Genomic DNA, 16362 nt, shown 5'->3' on the forward strand with positions numbered 1-16362 from the left:
TTTCTTTAGATGGCCGTTTTAGATGGTCATTTTAGACTCAGTCAACCCCACCGCTGCAGGATTAGGGGAAGCTCCCTTCGGGCCCCAGCTAAGCCGTCACATGGTTCAGCACAGTCGGCCTAGCCTAATCAGGCAAGGCGTATCCCCTGATCTATTGCCAACAAACACCGCGTGTTTAGCTCCTGTACTTCAGGATAGCTCAGGTGAACCAAGTCTTCATTTTAACCAACTTCGACGAGAGTCGTTTCGCTTTGATTGAACAGGATACTCGCCCCCTGATTCCCTGACATTGTGGTCACCCGTCGCTCATTCATCTCCGCCCTTTCGTCCGGCAAGACGCGTACCGCCGTCAGCCTTTAATTTTCCCGCCGAAGCTACTCCGCCATTTTTGATCACCAATGACCCCGACGGCCGCATTACAATAAATCGAGATAGGCGCCATGGAAGTCGCTAAAACGGAAACGTCCAATGGCGTTTCCACGCCAGAGATGGCAGTTTCGGTGGATTCCGACACGGTGGTTCAGTACCTCACGGAGGTGCTGCAGGTGACACTCGGTGCTCCGAAGTCCGAACTTGGCAGTGCTGGAAGCTTGCTTTCAAGCGCAAAATACCACGACACGGCGCAGAAATGCATGCGATTTGCCTCTGAGTCACAAGTTGCCCTCTACGTACAAAAGGACATCGCGGCGGCAGACCAGGCCAGCGGTGATGAAGAAGGTACTGGTAAGTGGCGGTCTTGCGACGCCGGGAATCATTGAAATCGAATCTGACTCAATCGTGCTAGAATCAATTCTAGAATACTCCTACACTTTGTCGTCAGAGATATCGTCTGCCTCCACAACCGTGGCCTCGGTGGCCTTCATCAAACGCCCCGCGCCGATCGACCCAGCGCTTCCCATAGCCTCTCAGATTCAAGTGATCAACTTGCCTGGTCCGGCATCCTTGAATAATGCACAATCGCAGCAGGGAAGCTCCATGTCACCCTACCAAATCATCCATCTTTTCCTTCACCACGCTCTAAGTCCATACTTTGAGGCCCACACTCGCAACCAGGAACCAGCTGTCGGCTCCAAATCGCGAACGGATACCGAGGCAAAGACTGGAATCTCGGGGACAAAGAAAAGATTTGCCGATTTGGAGCTAGGTCTTCAACATCTGCAGCAAAATGTGGAGATACCTGCATTGAACTTACCACTTCACGAGGTGGTGCAGGCTGCGCTGTCGGAGGCCGAGGCGCGAGGCATCAAGCCAACGGTCGAGCTGATTCCTTCTGCCGTTTTGGACAGCAGTGCATTCACCAACAGCATCCAGCATACTGTTAATGGATGGATTCGATCCATTCAAACTATCACAAAGATGTCTCGGGATCCGGACGGAGAATCAGCCTCTCTGGAAGTGAACTTTTGGTTGTCGATGGAAACGGCCTTGGAGGGCATTGAAAACCAGCTTGCTAGCGACGGAGTGAAGTTGACTATGGACATTCTTCGTCACGCGAAGCGCTACCAGCCCACACTGAGCTTTGTGGCTGACACTGGGCTGAAAGATGCCACAGAGTTAGTCCAAAAGTACAACCAGCTTATGCGTGACTTCCCTTTGGACGAGCTTCTCTCGGCAACTTCGTTGCAGAAAGTACAAGAGTCTCTCGGCCTTGTCTTCAACCATCTGAACAAAAAATTGAAGATTTGCCCGTATCCTATCAAGCGTGCTCTTTCTCTCGTTGAAGCAATCTCCGGCGACCTGGACAAGAAGATTCACGAACTTGTCAAAGGCCGTCAGATTCTTCAGCTTGACTACCGTGATTTCCGTTCTTTGATCAAGACGACTCAGGCTATCTGGCGCTCATGGGATGAAAATCTGAAGGAGTTCACGAATGTCGCCCGTGAATCGACGAGACGACGGAATGAAAAGTTCATTCCCATCAAAATCAACGCTCGTCATGATAAGACCCGTGAGCGACTAAAGTACATTGACACCTTCCGCATCAATCATGAGCAGCTTCAAAAGACCATCATCAACGTCCTTGGACCGAAGAACACCACCTCCGCAGAAGCCGGCGCCGGCGCCGACTCTGAGGAATTGGTAATCGTGGAGGAAATTGGTGACGTTGACGCCGTTGAGGAGGTGACCCACGCCTATGCTGCGATGAACGTGGACGCCCTTGATGTCTCGCCTGAAGGATCACGCGCATGGGAGCAGGCTGAGATTGGTTACAGTGAACGCACATCGCGCGTTGAGAACTCGATCATCGCGCGCCTCCGTGATCGACTCGCAACTGCCAAGAATGCTAATGAGATGTTCCGAGTCTTCTCCAAGTTCAACGCCTTGCTCGTCCGCCCGAAGATTCGCGGCGCCATCGGCGAATATCAGACACAATTGATTGACAATGTCAAGCGGGACATTTCCGCGCTGCACGGGCGTTTTAAGCAGCAGTATGGTCATTCCGAGGCTCACGCAATGGCTCAATTAAGGGACCTGCCACCCGTTTCGGGTGCCATTATCTGGGCTCGCCAAATTGAGCGTCAACTCGATGGATATATGCGAAAGGTAGAGAATGTTCTTGGCGAGGACTGGCATCTCCACTCAGAAGGCCAGAAGCTGCAAGCGGAGGGCAATCTCTTCCGTAAGAAGCTCGATACTCGACCTGTCTTTGAATCCTGGCTGTACGATGTTCAGAGACGACAAATTACCATTTCTGGCCGACTCTTCAATATTGTGCGGAACCGTGCTGCCGGAAACAAGTTGGAGCTGGCCGTCAACTTTGACGCTCAGATCATTGCTCTGTTCAAGGAGGTCCGCAATCTTATCTGGTTGAACTTCCAGGTTCCTCATGCTGTTAGCAACATCTCTAAAGAGGCCAAGCGTGTCTATCCATACGCCATTAGTCTAATGGAGAGTGTGCGCACTTTGCTTCAGACTAATCGCACGATTATTTCAATGTCGGATGTTGCTATTCTGCTCAATGGCTACGTGAATGACTGTCAGGCAATGGTCAACAAGGGAATTCCGTTGAGGTGGGAATCATTTATCCACTCCTATGAGCTTCACGTCAAGCAGTCTGCCCTTGCGAATGGCGCAAATGATCCCACCATGCCAACACGAACCGAGAGTAAACATGTCCAATTTGTTCGCGAATTTGCAGGCTCCGCATCTGTTTTACAGACAAAGACCGCAGTGCTGTCGTCAATCAATGAAAGCATTCAGGAGTCGATTCATGAGTTGAAGACGTGTGCTTACGATGCCGTGGCGTTCAAGCAATGCTTAGACATCATTCAAGTTGCCGTTGACAAGCTGAACCTTGAGAACTATGTAAACCTCGAGTTCTGGGTTTCTCAGCTGAACACAAAAATCGAGGCAATTCTAAGTGAACGGCTTCACCGTGCCATTCGCGAGTGGATTGATGCGTTCGAAGAAACTCGCAACGGCCAAAGCATAGCCTTCACACAAACTGACACAGACGGCACCGTGATTTACAATATCTCGTTCCCGGAGCTTGTGCACGAGATCTCCATGAAGAATCAGCTCCTGCATGTCGATCCACCCCTCCAATTTGCGCGCGCAAGCTGGTTCTCTCAGTTTGATTCCTGGCTAGGAGTCGTGTGTAATTTAGAGAAGATCAAGGCATCCCGGTATCAAATATCTATCAGCACGCAAACCGTGCGACAATCCGAAGTTTGCTTTGCAAACCTGCCACAAAACTGTGCAAAGGAGCTTCAGCAAGTGTACGAAGTCGTCGACAGTCGATTGACTGACGTGTCAGAATACGTCGACAAATGGCTACAATTCCAGTCTCTGTGGGATCTGCAATCTGAGCAAGTTTACGACATTCTTCGAGATGATCTGTCCCAGTGGCTGCAGCTTCTTCAGGAAATCCGCAAGAGCAGAGCCACGTTTGATACCTCTGAAGTGAGCCGATCTTTCGGCAACATCAGAATCGACTATGAACAAGTTCAAACAAAGGTGAACGCAAAGTACGATCAGTGGCAGCACGAAATTCTCCAAAAGTTTGGATCTAAGCTTGGCGGCCGCGTTCGGGAAGTCCACGCTGAGCTTACCACGGCCCGTCGGGACCTGGAAAAGCAGAGCTTGGAAGCCTCCTCGACGGCGCATGCCGTTTCTTTCATCACTATTGTTCAGCAGTGCAAACGCAAGATCAGAGTCTGGGAGCCTGAGGTGGAACTCTTCCGTCAGGGTCAAACCACATTGTCACGCCAGCGATACACATTTCCAAACGACTGGCTGGATGTTGGAAACGTGGATGGGGAATGGACTGCTTTGAATGAGCTTCTAGAAAGAAAGAGCAAGATTGTTCAAGATCAAACCGATGCTCTTCGTGCCAAGATTACCGCCGAGGATCGTGTCATCAACGATAGAATCGCGGAAGTTATTGCTCAATGGAACGATGAAAAGCCAGTTTCCGGTACAATACCTCCCGAGGAGGCTTCGCGGACCCTTAGCTCTTTTCAAGCACGACTTGAGGCCCTTGAGACCGAATTTGAAATGGTTTCGAAGGCTAAGGAGGCACTCGATCTGCCTGTCAGTTCTGACTCGTTACTTCCTGCCATTCTGGAAGAGGTACAGGATTTCATGTCGGTCTGGGCCGCCTTGTCAACGATTTGGAAAAGCCTCAACGACTTGCGTGAAGGTCTTTGGAACAGCGTCCAGCCCCGGAAATTGCGGCAGGCGCTTGATGGCCTCATCAAGATGACAAAGGAGATGCCAAGCCGAATGAGACAGTACGCTGCCTTTGAACATATCCAAAATGTCCTCCGACAACTCTTGAAGGTTAATTCTCTCCTCTCTGACATGAAATCTGAGGCCGTCAAGGAGAGACACTGGCAAAAGATATACAAGTCATTGAAACCCGGAAAGCGATTCTCGCTCGTCTCCCTCACCCTAGGCGATATTTGGGATCTCCAACTTGCCACTAGTGAGCCTGTCATACGAAACATCATTGCCCAGGCTCAGGGTGAATTAGCTCTCGAAGAGTTCCTGAGGACTGTTCGTGAGACATGGCAGAGTTATTCCTTGGAATTAGTCAACTATCAAAACAAGTGCCGACTGATTCGTGGCTTTGATGATCTTTTCGCCAAGTGTAGCGAAAATTTGAATTCTCTCCAAGCAATGAGACACTCGCCATACTACAAAGAATTCGAAGAAGAAGCGGCCGCATGGGAAGACAAGCTGAACCGCGTGCATGTTTTGTTCGACGTCTGGATTGACGTGCAGAGACAATGGGTGTATTTGGAAGGTGTTTTTACTGGCAATGCCGACATCAAGCATCTACTGCCATTGGAATCCAGCCGATTCCAGAACATTAACTCTGAATTCTTCGCAGTCATGAAAAAGGTTTACAAATCACCATTTGTGCTGGATGTTTTGGCTATCAATGGCGTTCAGAAATCGTTGGAACGGTTGGCTGAGTTGCTCAACAAGATTCAAAAGGCCCTCGGTGAATACCTTGAACGAGAGCGTGTGTCTTTTCCACGGTTCTACTTCGTGGGAGACGAGGATCTTTTGGAAATCATTGGCAATAGCAACGACATCTTCCGGGTCGCAAAGCATTTCAAGAAGATGTTCGCAGGCCTGTCGGGTCTTCTCATGGACGATGACAATAATATCGTTGGCTTCACTTCAAAGGAAGGCGAGGAGGTGCGCCTCAAGCGAGAGGTCAATCTGGTCAAAACGCCTAGAATCAACGACTGGCTGACAGCATTGGAGACGAATATGAAATTGACTTTGGCGGAGCTTCTTGGTGAAGCCGTTGAGCAGTTCGAGACCCTCTACAGTGCTGGTGACGTAGACCGGACAGCTTTCAGTGACTACCTGGCCAATTACCCTGCTCAGATTGTTGTCCTCGCAAGTCAGGTCGTCTGGACAAATGCCGTACGGAAATCACTCGAAGATGGTGGCGCCACTCTTCCAGCCTTGTACGATTCCGAAGTTCGAATTCTGGAACTGCTGGCCGCGACTGTGCTAGGTGAATTGGATGCTATCACACGCAAGAAATGCGAGCACATGATCACCGAATTCGTACATCAACGTGATACGATCTCTAAGCTTATCGACGCCAAGGCTGCGACTCCAACTCATTATCTTTGGTTGCTGCAAATGCGATATGTTTATCAGTCGGAAGGCGACTTCTTACAGCGACTGTATGTTCATATGGCCAATGCAAAGCTGAATTACGGTTTCGAGTACCTTGGCGTGCCCGAACGTCTGGTCCGCACTCCACTCACGGATCGTTGTTTCTTAACCCTTACTCAAGCTCTGTGCCAGCGACTTGGAGGTTCGCCTTACGGCCCGGCAGGAACTGGCAAGACGGAATCTGTCAAGGCTCTGGGTCTGCAGCTTGGTCGCTTCACTCTTGTTTTCTGTTGCGACGACACCTTTGACTTCCAAGCTATGGGTCGAATTTTCCTTGGTATCTGTCAGGTCGGCGCGTGGGGTTGCTTCGATGAGTTCAATCGTTTGGAGGAGAGAATTCTGTCTGCCGTCTCGCAGCAGATTCAAAATATCCAAATCGGACTTCGAAAGGGAGAAGAGGACGATAAATCCCAGATTGAGTTGGTTGGTCGTCGCTTGGCGGTCAATTCCAATACCGGTATCTTCATCACGATGAACCCCGGATACGCTGGCCGTTCCAATTTGCCGGACAATCTGAAAAAGCTGTTCCGCAGTGTCGCTATGTCCAAGCCCGACAAGGAACTTATTGCGGAAGTCATGCTTTTTTCGCAAGGATTCAAGCAAGCGAAACCTCTTTCAAAACAGACTGTGCCTTTCTTCGATCACTGTGCTGCCCAGCTCTCTAAACAAGCTCACTATGACTTCGGTCTTCGTGCTTTGAAGAGTGTGCTTGTCAGTTCTGGTGGTTTGAAAAGAGCGCGTCTAGCGTCTTCAGAGACTGACCTTGGCCCTGACGAAATCATTGAACCACAGATCATCGTGCAAAGTTTGCGCGAAACCATTGCTCCCAAACTCGTTCAGGAAGACGTCAGCCGGATGCTTGAGATTCAGGCACAAACTTTCCCAGGGGTTGACTATGTGCCTGCGAACTATGACGAGTTGGTTGGAGCGATTCGTCGCATTGCGAAGGCGCAACACTACGTGGACAGCGAGATGTGGATCACCAAGGCTCTTCAATTGTATCAGATTCAGGGCATTCACCATGGTGTTATGATGGTCGGCAGATCTGGCTCTGGTAAATCGGCTGCTTGGAAGATTCTCCTCCAGGCTATGCAGGCCATTGAAGATGTCGAAGGCGTCTGCCACATCATTGACTCCAAGGTCATGTCCAAGGAAGCTCTTTACGGTAATCTCGATAGTACAACTCGCGAATGGACTGACGGTCTGTTCACTGGCATCCTGCGAAAGATTGTGGACAACCTTCGCGGCGAGGATACCAAGCGCCACTGGATTGTGTTCGACGGCGATGTTGACCCAGAATGGGTTGAAAACTTGAACAGTGTCCTGGACGATAATAAGCTTCTCACGCTACCAAACGGAGAACGTCTGAATCTGCCCCACAACGTTCGTGTCATGTTCGAAGTCGAGACTCTGAAATATGCTACACTAGCTACTGTCAGTCGCTGCGGTATGGTCTGGTTCAACGAGGATACTGTCACCCCTTCGATGATGATAAATAACTATGTGGAGGGCCTTAAGACCAAGACTTTTGAGGATCTCGATGATGACAGCGCGCCAGCCGGCAGTTCTGCGGCTAGAACTCAAAGTACGCAGGAAATGCTTTCCGTGGTGCTGAAAAAGCATCTCGAGACCGACGACCTAGTCCTGAAAGCACTCGAAGAGGCAAAGAAGTACGGGCACATCATGGATTTCACTGAGATTCGCGCCCTCAACACAATGTTTAGCCTGCTGAACAAGGCTTGTCGAAACGTTCTAGAGTACAACATTCAGCACGTTGACTTCCCAATGGACTCCGAGCAGATTGAGTCCTACATGTCTAAAAAGCTTTTGTTGACTCTTGTCTGGTCTTTCACCGGTGACTGTCCACTAACAGATCGCAAAACCTTTGGTCAGTATGTTGCCGGCATGACGACCGTCGATCTTCCGCCGGATGGTGACTCCTCGCTTATTGACTACGATGTCACCCTACCTAAGTCTGAATGGGCTAGCTGGCAGTCCCAAGTTCCCACGGTTGACATTAACACTCATTCTATCACTCAGACGGATATCATCATTCCTACTGTGGATACTGTTCGTCACGAGGATGTTCTCTACTCTTGGCTGGCCGAGCACAAACCTTTGCTGCTCTGTGGTCCTCCCGGATCTGGTAAAACCATGACGCTTTTCGCTGCGTTGAGGAAGCTGCCAAATTTGGAGGTCGTTGGCCTCAATTTCTCCAGCGCCACCACGCCAGATCTCTTGATCAAGACCTTTGAGCAATACTGTGAATACAAAAAGACTCTCAATGGCGTTGTGATGTCCCCGAACCAGATTGGCCGCTGGCTTGTTATCTTCTGTGACGAGATTAACTTGCCTGCCCCTGATCGCTATGGCACTCAGCGAGCTATTGCCTTCCTGCGTCAACTAGTGGAACAGAACGGGTTCTGGCGCACATCAGACAAGACGTGGGTTAGCCTTGATCGAATCCAGTTCGTCGGTGCTTGTAACCCGCCAACCGATGCAGGTCGCACGCCAATGGGTGAGCGATTCCTGCGTCATGCTCCATTGATAATGGTGGACTATCCCGGCGAGATATCGCTCAACCAGATCTACGGCACTTTTAACTCCGCAGTTCTCAAGATTCTGCCACTTCTCCGCGGATATTCTGAGGCTCTCACGAAGGCCATGGTTCAGTTCTACCTCGAATCGCAAAATAGATTCACCCCGAAGATTCAGCCTCATTATGTGTACTCTCCCCGTGAGTTGACTCGATGGGTTCGCGGTCTTTACGAGGCGATCAAGCCTCTGGAGACTCTGTCAATTGAGGGTCTTGTGCGCATTTGGGCTCACGAAGCTTTGCGTCTTTTCCAAGACAGGCTGGTTGCTGAGGATGAGCGTGCTTGGACTGCAGACGCTGTTCGCCGTATTTCACTGGAGCATTTCCCAACAATCGACCACGAAATTGCTCTCAAGGGTCCGATTCTGTTCTCCAATTGGCTTTCCAAAAACTATGTCCCCGTGGAACAAGAGATTCTGCGTGACTTTGTGAAAGCACGTCTCAGAACCTTCTGCGAAGAGGAAGTGGATGTACCACTGGTTCTGTTTAACGATGTGCTCGAGCACGCTCTCCGCATCGACCGCGTGTTCCGGCAACCTCAAGGTCATCTGATTCTCATCGGTGTCAGCGGCAGTGGGAAGACTACACTGTCTCGATTTGTTGCCTGGATGAATGGACTGAAGGTCTTCCAGATCAAGGTCCATGGTAAATACTCGTCAGAGGACTTTGATGATGATTTAAGAACCGTCTTGCGTCGTGCCGGCTGCAAGGGCGAGAAGATTTGCTTCATCATGGACGAGGCGAATGTCCTCGATTCTGGCTTCTTGGAGCGCATGAACACGCTGCTTGCAAACGCTGAAGTTCCTGGTCTCTTTGAGGGCGACGAGTTCGCATCGCTGATGACTGCCTGCAAAGAAGGTGCTCAACGCCAGGGTCTCCTCTTGGATTCGCAAGAAGAGCTGTACAAGTGGTTTACGCAGCAAATCATCAAGAATCTTCATGTGGTGTTCACCATGAATCCCCCCGAAGACGGTCTTTCCTCAAAGGCAGCTACCAGTCCTGCACTTTTCAATCGTTGCGTGCTTAACTGGATGGGCGATTGGTCGGATCAAGCTCTCTTCCAGGTTGGATCTGAGTTGACGCAATCCGTTGATTTGGACAAACCGAACTTCGTCGCTCCCGACAGCATCCCCGTTGCATATCGGGAGTTGTCTCTCCCTGCTTCGCATAGAGATACAGTTGTCAACTCAATGGTCTTCATTCATCATTCGCTGCATCGTTTCAATCAGCGACTGCAGAAACAGCAAGGGCGGTCCACTTTCCTCACTCCACGTCACTATCTAGACTTTGTTGCGCAATATGTCAAATTGTTCAATGAGAAACGCGAGGATCTTGAAGAGCAACAGCGTCACTTGAACGTTGGTTTGGAGAAACTCCGTGACACAGTCGACAAAGTCAGTGATCTGCGTGCCAGTCTAGCCCAGAAGAAGACGCAGCTGGAGAAAAAGGACACTGAAGCCAACGAGAAGTTGCAACGCATGGTCGCAGATCAGCAGGAAGCGGAGCAGCGGAAGCAGGTCTCCTTAGAGGTGCAACAAGCCTTAGAAAAGCAGGAGAAGGAGGTTGCAACCCGAAAGGAGGTCGTATTGAATGACCTCGCGCGCGCGGAACCTGCTGTGCTTGAAGCTCAAAAGAGTGTCAGTAACATCAAGCGCCAGCACTTGACCGAGGTTCGATCCATGGGTAACCCACCGGCAAGCGTCCGGCTTGCACTTGAAGCTGTCTGCACCCTCCTAGGCCATAAGGTCGATAGCTGGAAGACCATTCAGGGAATCATCCGTCGCGAGGATTTCATTGCTAGCATTGTCAATTATGACAATGAGCGTCACATGACTCGCAACCACCGTATCAAAATGCAGAACGAGTTCCTTTCCAAGGAAGACTTCACCTATGAGCGTGTGAACCGTGCCAGTAAGGCATGTGGCCCCCTCGTGCAATGGGTTGAAGCACAGGTGAATTATTCAGCTATCCTGGACAGGGTGGGCCCTCTTCGTGAGGAGGTCGACCACCTCGAAGAGCAGGCTCTACAGACCAAGGCCGAGGCGCAGGCTATTGAGAACACCATTCAAGGGCTTGAGAGTAGCATTGCCACTTACAAGAGCGAATACGCGGCCCTGATCAGCGAGACCCAGGCCATCAAGTCTGAAATGTCCCGAGTGCAATTCAAGGTTGACCGCAGTGTTCGTCTGCTGGACAGTCTTGCATCGGAACGTGAACGCTGGGAAGAGGGAAGCAAGTCCTTCGAGACTCAAATTGGTACCTTGGTTGGCGATGTCTTGATTGCTGCAGCCTTCCTAGCGTATGCGGGTCTCTATGATCAGCAGTTCCGCAGGGCAATGATTGATGACTGGGTTCACCAACTTGCTCAATCCGGTATTCACTTCAAGCCTCACAACCCGATCACGGAGTATCTCTCCAATGCCGACGAGCGTCTCAAATGGCAGGCGAACTCGCTACCTGTTGATGACCTCTGCACTGAGAATGCAATCATCTTGAATCGTTTCAACCGATACCCTCTGATCGTTGATCCCTCGGGTCGAGTGACTGAGTTCCTGCAGAAGGAGAGCAAAGATCGCAAGCTCACTGTCACCAGCTTCCTGGATGACTCGTTCGTGAAGCAACTGGAGAGCGCTTTACGTTTCGGAAACCCCATTCTCATTCAGGATGCTGAGCACTTGGATCCCATTCTCAACCACGTTCTCAACAAAGAGTACCAGAAGACTGGAGGTCGTGTTTTGATTCAACTGGGCAAGCAAGAGATCGATTTCTCACCTTCGTTCAAGCTCTTCCTCTCCACGAGAGATCCTTCTGCAGAGTTCCCTCCCGATATCTGTAGTCGGACGACATTTGTCAACTTCACAGTCACTCAGAGCAGTTTGCAAACACAGTCATTGAACGATGTTCTGAAGTTCGAGCGCCCCGACATTGACGAGCGACGCAATAATCTCGTTAAAATGCAAGGTGAATTCAAGGTCCACCTACGACAACTTGAGAAGCGTTTGCTGCAGGCTCTGAACGAGTCTCGCGGAAACATTCTCGACGACGACAACGTGATTGAGACACTTGAGACACTGAAAAAAGAAGCCGCTGAAATTTCAAAGAAGATGTCGGAGACAGAAGGTGTCATGTCGGAAGTTGAGAGCATCACCAATCAGTACAGCAGCATTGCCAAAGCATGCAGTGCTGTCTTCGCTGTCTTGGAGCAGCTTCACCACATCAACCACTTCTATCAATTTTCCCTCCAGTACTTCGTGGACATCTTTAACGCTGTTCTCTACCAGAACAAGCGCCTTGCTCGAGAGAAAGATCACGCGGCTCGGGTGGGTATCATCACTCAGGATCTGTTCATCACGACTTACCAGCGGACCTCACTCGGGTTGATTCAAAAAGATCGAATTACCTTGGCCATATTACTTGCTCAGGCGACACCTTTCTCCATGGACAGGGGTATCCTGGATCGTATCTTGGACGAGTCTATCCAGGGCAACGATCTATCGACAGACGTGAACGCACGCGAGCAGGTGATGAGCAAGCTACTGAACATGTCGTCATTCAAGGAAGCTGTACCCAACGTTCCCCAAGAGCAGTGGGATCGGTTCTTTGGTGAAGAGATTGCGGAGAATTTCGTACCCGTTGTCTGGAAAGAAGAAACTGTCAAACTTGACCAGTTACTCCTCTCCTTGCTACTCGTTAAGCTCTGTCGGATGGACCGATTCGTGCCCACGGCGGAACGCTTTGTGCAGGCTGTGTTTGGACGAGAGCTCTACGACGGTAGTAGTGATCTCAAGGATGTTGTTGACCAGGTCACAGCGACTGCTCCCATTGCACTCAGCTCCAGCCCAGGGTTCGATGCCAGCTACAAGGTGGATGCGTTGGTTGAGCGTACTCACGCAACTTGTGCCCATATTGCCATGGGATCAAACGAGGGTCTCGAGAGTGCTGACAAGGCAATCAGCAATGCCGCTGCCACAGGTAACTGGGTGCTTGTCAAGAACGTGCACTTGGCGCCGTCATGGCTTCAGAGCTTGGAAAAGCGACTGGATTCACTCAAACCTCACAAGGACTTCCGTCTTTTCTTGTCGATGGAGTCCAGTCCTAAGATCCCAGTCAACCTCATTCGCGCATCTCGTGTGCTGATGTACGAGCAACCAGCTGGTGTTCGCGCCAATATGAAGGACTCAATGTCGACATTGATGACTCGTGCCAGCAAAGCACCTGTGGAGAAAGCTCGTGTTTACCTACTTCTCTGCTTCTTCCATGCCGTTGTCCAAGAGCGTCTCCGTTATGCGCCAAATCTTGGCTGGAAGGGCTTCTGGGAGTTCAATGATAGCGACGTAAGTTCACTTTTCTCATTTGCCTCTTGATAATCCCACTTTGCCTCCGATCCTGTCAATTCTCTCCGTACGTATACTGACCAAGTTCTACACAGTACGAGTGCTCGGCCAATATCATTGACTACTGGGTCAACGAGGTGGCCCAAGGTCGGTCCAATGTCGCACCTCTCAAATTGCCATGGGAGATGATACGCACGCTCATCACGGAGATGTACGGTGGAAAGATCGACGATGCTGGTGACTTCCAACAGCTAGACGACCTGGTCAATCGCTTCCTCACGCCTGCAGCGTTCGAAGAGGATCACAAACTTGTCTCTGGCGTGGAAAATGACCAACTCCTCACACTGCCGAGCGGTACCAGTATCCGTGACTTCACCAGCTGGGTGAACCAACTTCCCGAGCGTGAGCCACCCACCTACCTTGGTCTGCCAGGTAATGCAGAGAAGCTGTTGCTGGTCAATCACGGCAGCAAAATGATCTCGGACTTGTCACGCATTACCACGCTGTTGGATGAGGGTGAGCAACTGATGGTTGACAACTGAGGACTCGGCCTTGTCAAGGTCAATGGACTCCCCCTGTATTGTATTTTACTTGTTTTATATCTTTCTTCTTGCATGTTGAATATAGATTTTCTGTATTTGTTCCATTGTTCATCCGCAGGGCGTTGGTAGAGTAATCGTTCAATACCCTTTGACAGCTGGCGGGTCGTTTATTTACATGGATTCGTCCTTATCTTACCAGTCCTCTAGACTTTATTGTGTCCGCTTCACAAATTACACGATCTTCATCCGGGCTCGAAATTCTGTAAACGGTCAATTTTGGATAGAAGATCCATGCACCATTGGTACATGAAAAATTATGAGAAAGATCTTGGCATAAATATCTAAATGAAGGCCATCTTAAAAGACCATCTGAAAAGACCACCTACGACACGTTCGTTCCTGGGTGCACTCACGTCTTTCCTAGAAGGAGAGGCGATACAAAGGCGGTACAAGCAGGACATGGATCAGGAAAACAGCATTAGAAATGTCTCATTATACAATCTGTTAGCATAACCGGGGCGTAGGTCGTAAGCCCAGTCTCTATGACTGCTTAAACACGGGTCTTCTTCAATAGTGTGTGAAGAAAGGGGAAGAAAAGTCGGGGGACAAAGTGATTCCCTATGTACGGGAAGATGAAAAGTCTTTTGCTTCTTGGCCTTAAGAGATGAAGGTAGACTCGGAGAACAGAGTTCCCTCCTCCTCGACCTCGGTGTCGCCCACCTTGATCTTCAGCTTCAACTTCTCCTGCGGGGAGAACTAGATGGAGTATTCAAATTAGCATTGGCGGGAACGCAAAGCCAAGGGCTGAATCATCGCAATGTGCAAGAGTTCTTACCTGGAAGATGTATGGGCGAGTACCAGCAACGCTGCCGGCGATGGTTTTGATAAAGCCAGGGACTTCGCCCATGACATCCACACGATCTTGTCGCTTGCCGAGAGGGCCGTCTACGACGGCGGTAAAGTCCTTGCCGTCGGCGGTCTTACCAGTCCACTCCCACTTGACCACTGTCGGCTCGGGCCAGTCACTCTCCGGGTCTTGCGTGAACCCAGTGTGGGTGACGGTGTTGGTGGTACCGGCATAGACAACTTCGTTGTCCTTCACCACACCACCGACGTTGACGGTGGTGGAGCCGTATGAAGGAGGGGTGGTGAACTCCATCATGATGGCGGAGAAAGTGGGGGTTTGGAAGTTGATGAAGTTCCAACGAGCAGCTAGATGAAAACGTTAGTTTGCAAAGCCAAGGCTACCACATACGTGGAGTGCTTGCCACCTACCGGCGTGATGGGGCTTCATGCCCTGCAGAGCCGCGATGAAAACTCCACGGCCGGTCAGATCGTAGGTCTTTTCATTGGTGGTGAGGGTGCCCTCGACGGCGCAGCGGGGCCAAAATCCGTGATACATTGAGCCCCAGGGAGACTTGGGATCGGTACCGAACAAGGTAGTACCGTCCTTGCCTGCAACGAAGCCGGGCGCCTTGCGGGTGAACTTGAGATCAACCACGCTGTTGGGGTTGACTGTGGACTTGATGTGATAGGCATCACCCTCCTCATTGAGCTGGATGGTCAGGTTGTTGGCGCCGAAGGATTGCATCTGCTCGTCGAACATGAAGTTGGACAAAGCATCTGTGTGCCAGACATGCGGCTTGTCGCCCTTCAGGTTGAAAATTTTGGTGTTGAAGTGGGCCGTGGTATGGATGCCGCTGTGCAGTGAGATCATCTGGTCAGCGATCTGACAATGGAAAACCCTTCCCAGGATGACCACCATTGATATCCGATCTTGCAATGACAGAGCTCCGACGGATGAGTGAGGTTGTAGTGGATAGCTATGTATAGAGACGGGAATGATAAAATGCTCACGCGATGTTGCTGTAGATGACCTGGACCATGAAGAGACCTCCATCGTCGGCCATGATGTAGAAAGTCTGCGTCTCCACATTGGTATACTGGAATGCTTTCCAACGCAGGTGATCCTTGGAGAGCTCGGTGTAAGAGGTCTCGTCGGCCTGCTTGGCGACCGAGTGAATGGCCTCGGGGCCATAGATGGGCTCTTGCGTGCCGACGGCCGCAGAGAGACTGTCCGCCAAGGAGTCTTCGTTAGCTCAACTGTTGCCCCAGCTTGCATCTCCACCGCCCACCATGCCCGCCAGGAACGTACGTCGATTTAAGCCAGTTCATGATTGTTCCGGTCGTACTGCGTCGTCACGTCACCAAGTCAAGTATCAAGGGGCAGTGATTGCGGTAATTATGAGAAAAAAGCTCAACGACCGCGTGTGATGGGGTCGAGCAGGGAAGAAAGAGGGAGGAGGGGGAAACCACGGAAGAGAAGATCGAGAGATCGACGCGGCGGGGCGACTCAAAAAGGCCGGAGGTGAATGGGTCAGGAGGTGCGGGAGCGCCAAATTCGCGACCAAACTGCGCGGAAGTTGAAGAAGCCGAAGAGCTGTGGAAGGGAACGGATAGAGCAGAACTTATTTCCACACGATCGAAGAATGTCCAGCGGCAGAAAATCAGCCAGCTCTCAGATGTGTGTCACTCGCTTGGAATTCTCTCAAACTCCGACTCCCAGTTGTCCAGTTGTCCAACTGTTTTTCTGATCTTTTTTATTTTATTTTCCCTTTTGGGCAATGACGTTCGGTAGTTCTCAGCTTTCGAGGCTTAGCACCCGGTCCAATCAGCTGGGGGAAATCTGCCTCTCGGCGGTGAATTCTCCAACTCTTCCGCTCCGCAGAACTTCTGAAGAAGTTGC

General features: G+C 50.7%; 2 protein-coding genes across 2 annotated transcripts; one reads left to right on the plus strand and one right to left on the minus strand.

Moving 5' to 3' along the window:
• Positions 1-440: 440 nt before the first annotated feature.
• Positions 441-13616, plus strand: N7539_003828 (uncharacterized protein; the record flags this gene model as incomplete). The annotated part of the gene is made up of 3 exons (XM_056933430.1): positions 441-723; positions 785-13074; positions 13170-13616. 3 exons carry the CDS (start codon positions 441-443, stop codon positions 13614-13616), a joined length of 13020 nt encoding a protein of 4339 aa, XP_056790971.1.
• A 657-nt stretch (positions 13617-14273) lies between these two features.
• Positions 14274-15791, minus strand: N7539_003829 (survival factor 1 family protein; the record flags this gene model as incomplete). The annotated part of the gene is made up of 5 exons (XM_056933431.1): positions 14274-14372; positions 14452-14828; positions 14892-15316; positions 15474-15689; positions 15772-15791. 5 exons carry the CDS (start codon positions 15789-15791, stop codon positions 14274-14276), a joined length of 1137 nt encoding a protein of 378 aa, XP_056790972.1.
• Positions 15792-16362: the final 571 nt, after the last annotated feature.

Source organism: Penicillium diatomitis, assembly GCF_028827545.1.
Source record: "Penicillium diatomitis strain IBT 30728 chromosome Unknown utg000004l_segment0_segment0, whole genome shotgun sequence".
In the NCBI taxonomy this organism is placed as follows: Eukaryota; Fungi; Ascomycota; class Eurotiomycetes; order Eurotiales; family Aspergillaceae; genus Penicillium; species Penicillium diatomitis.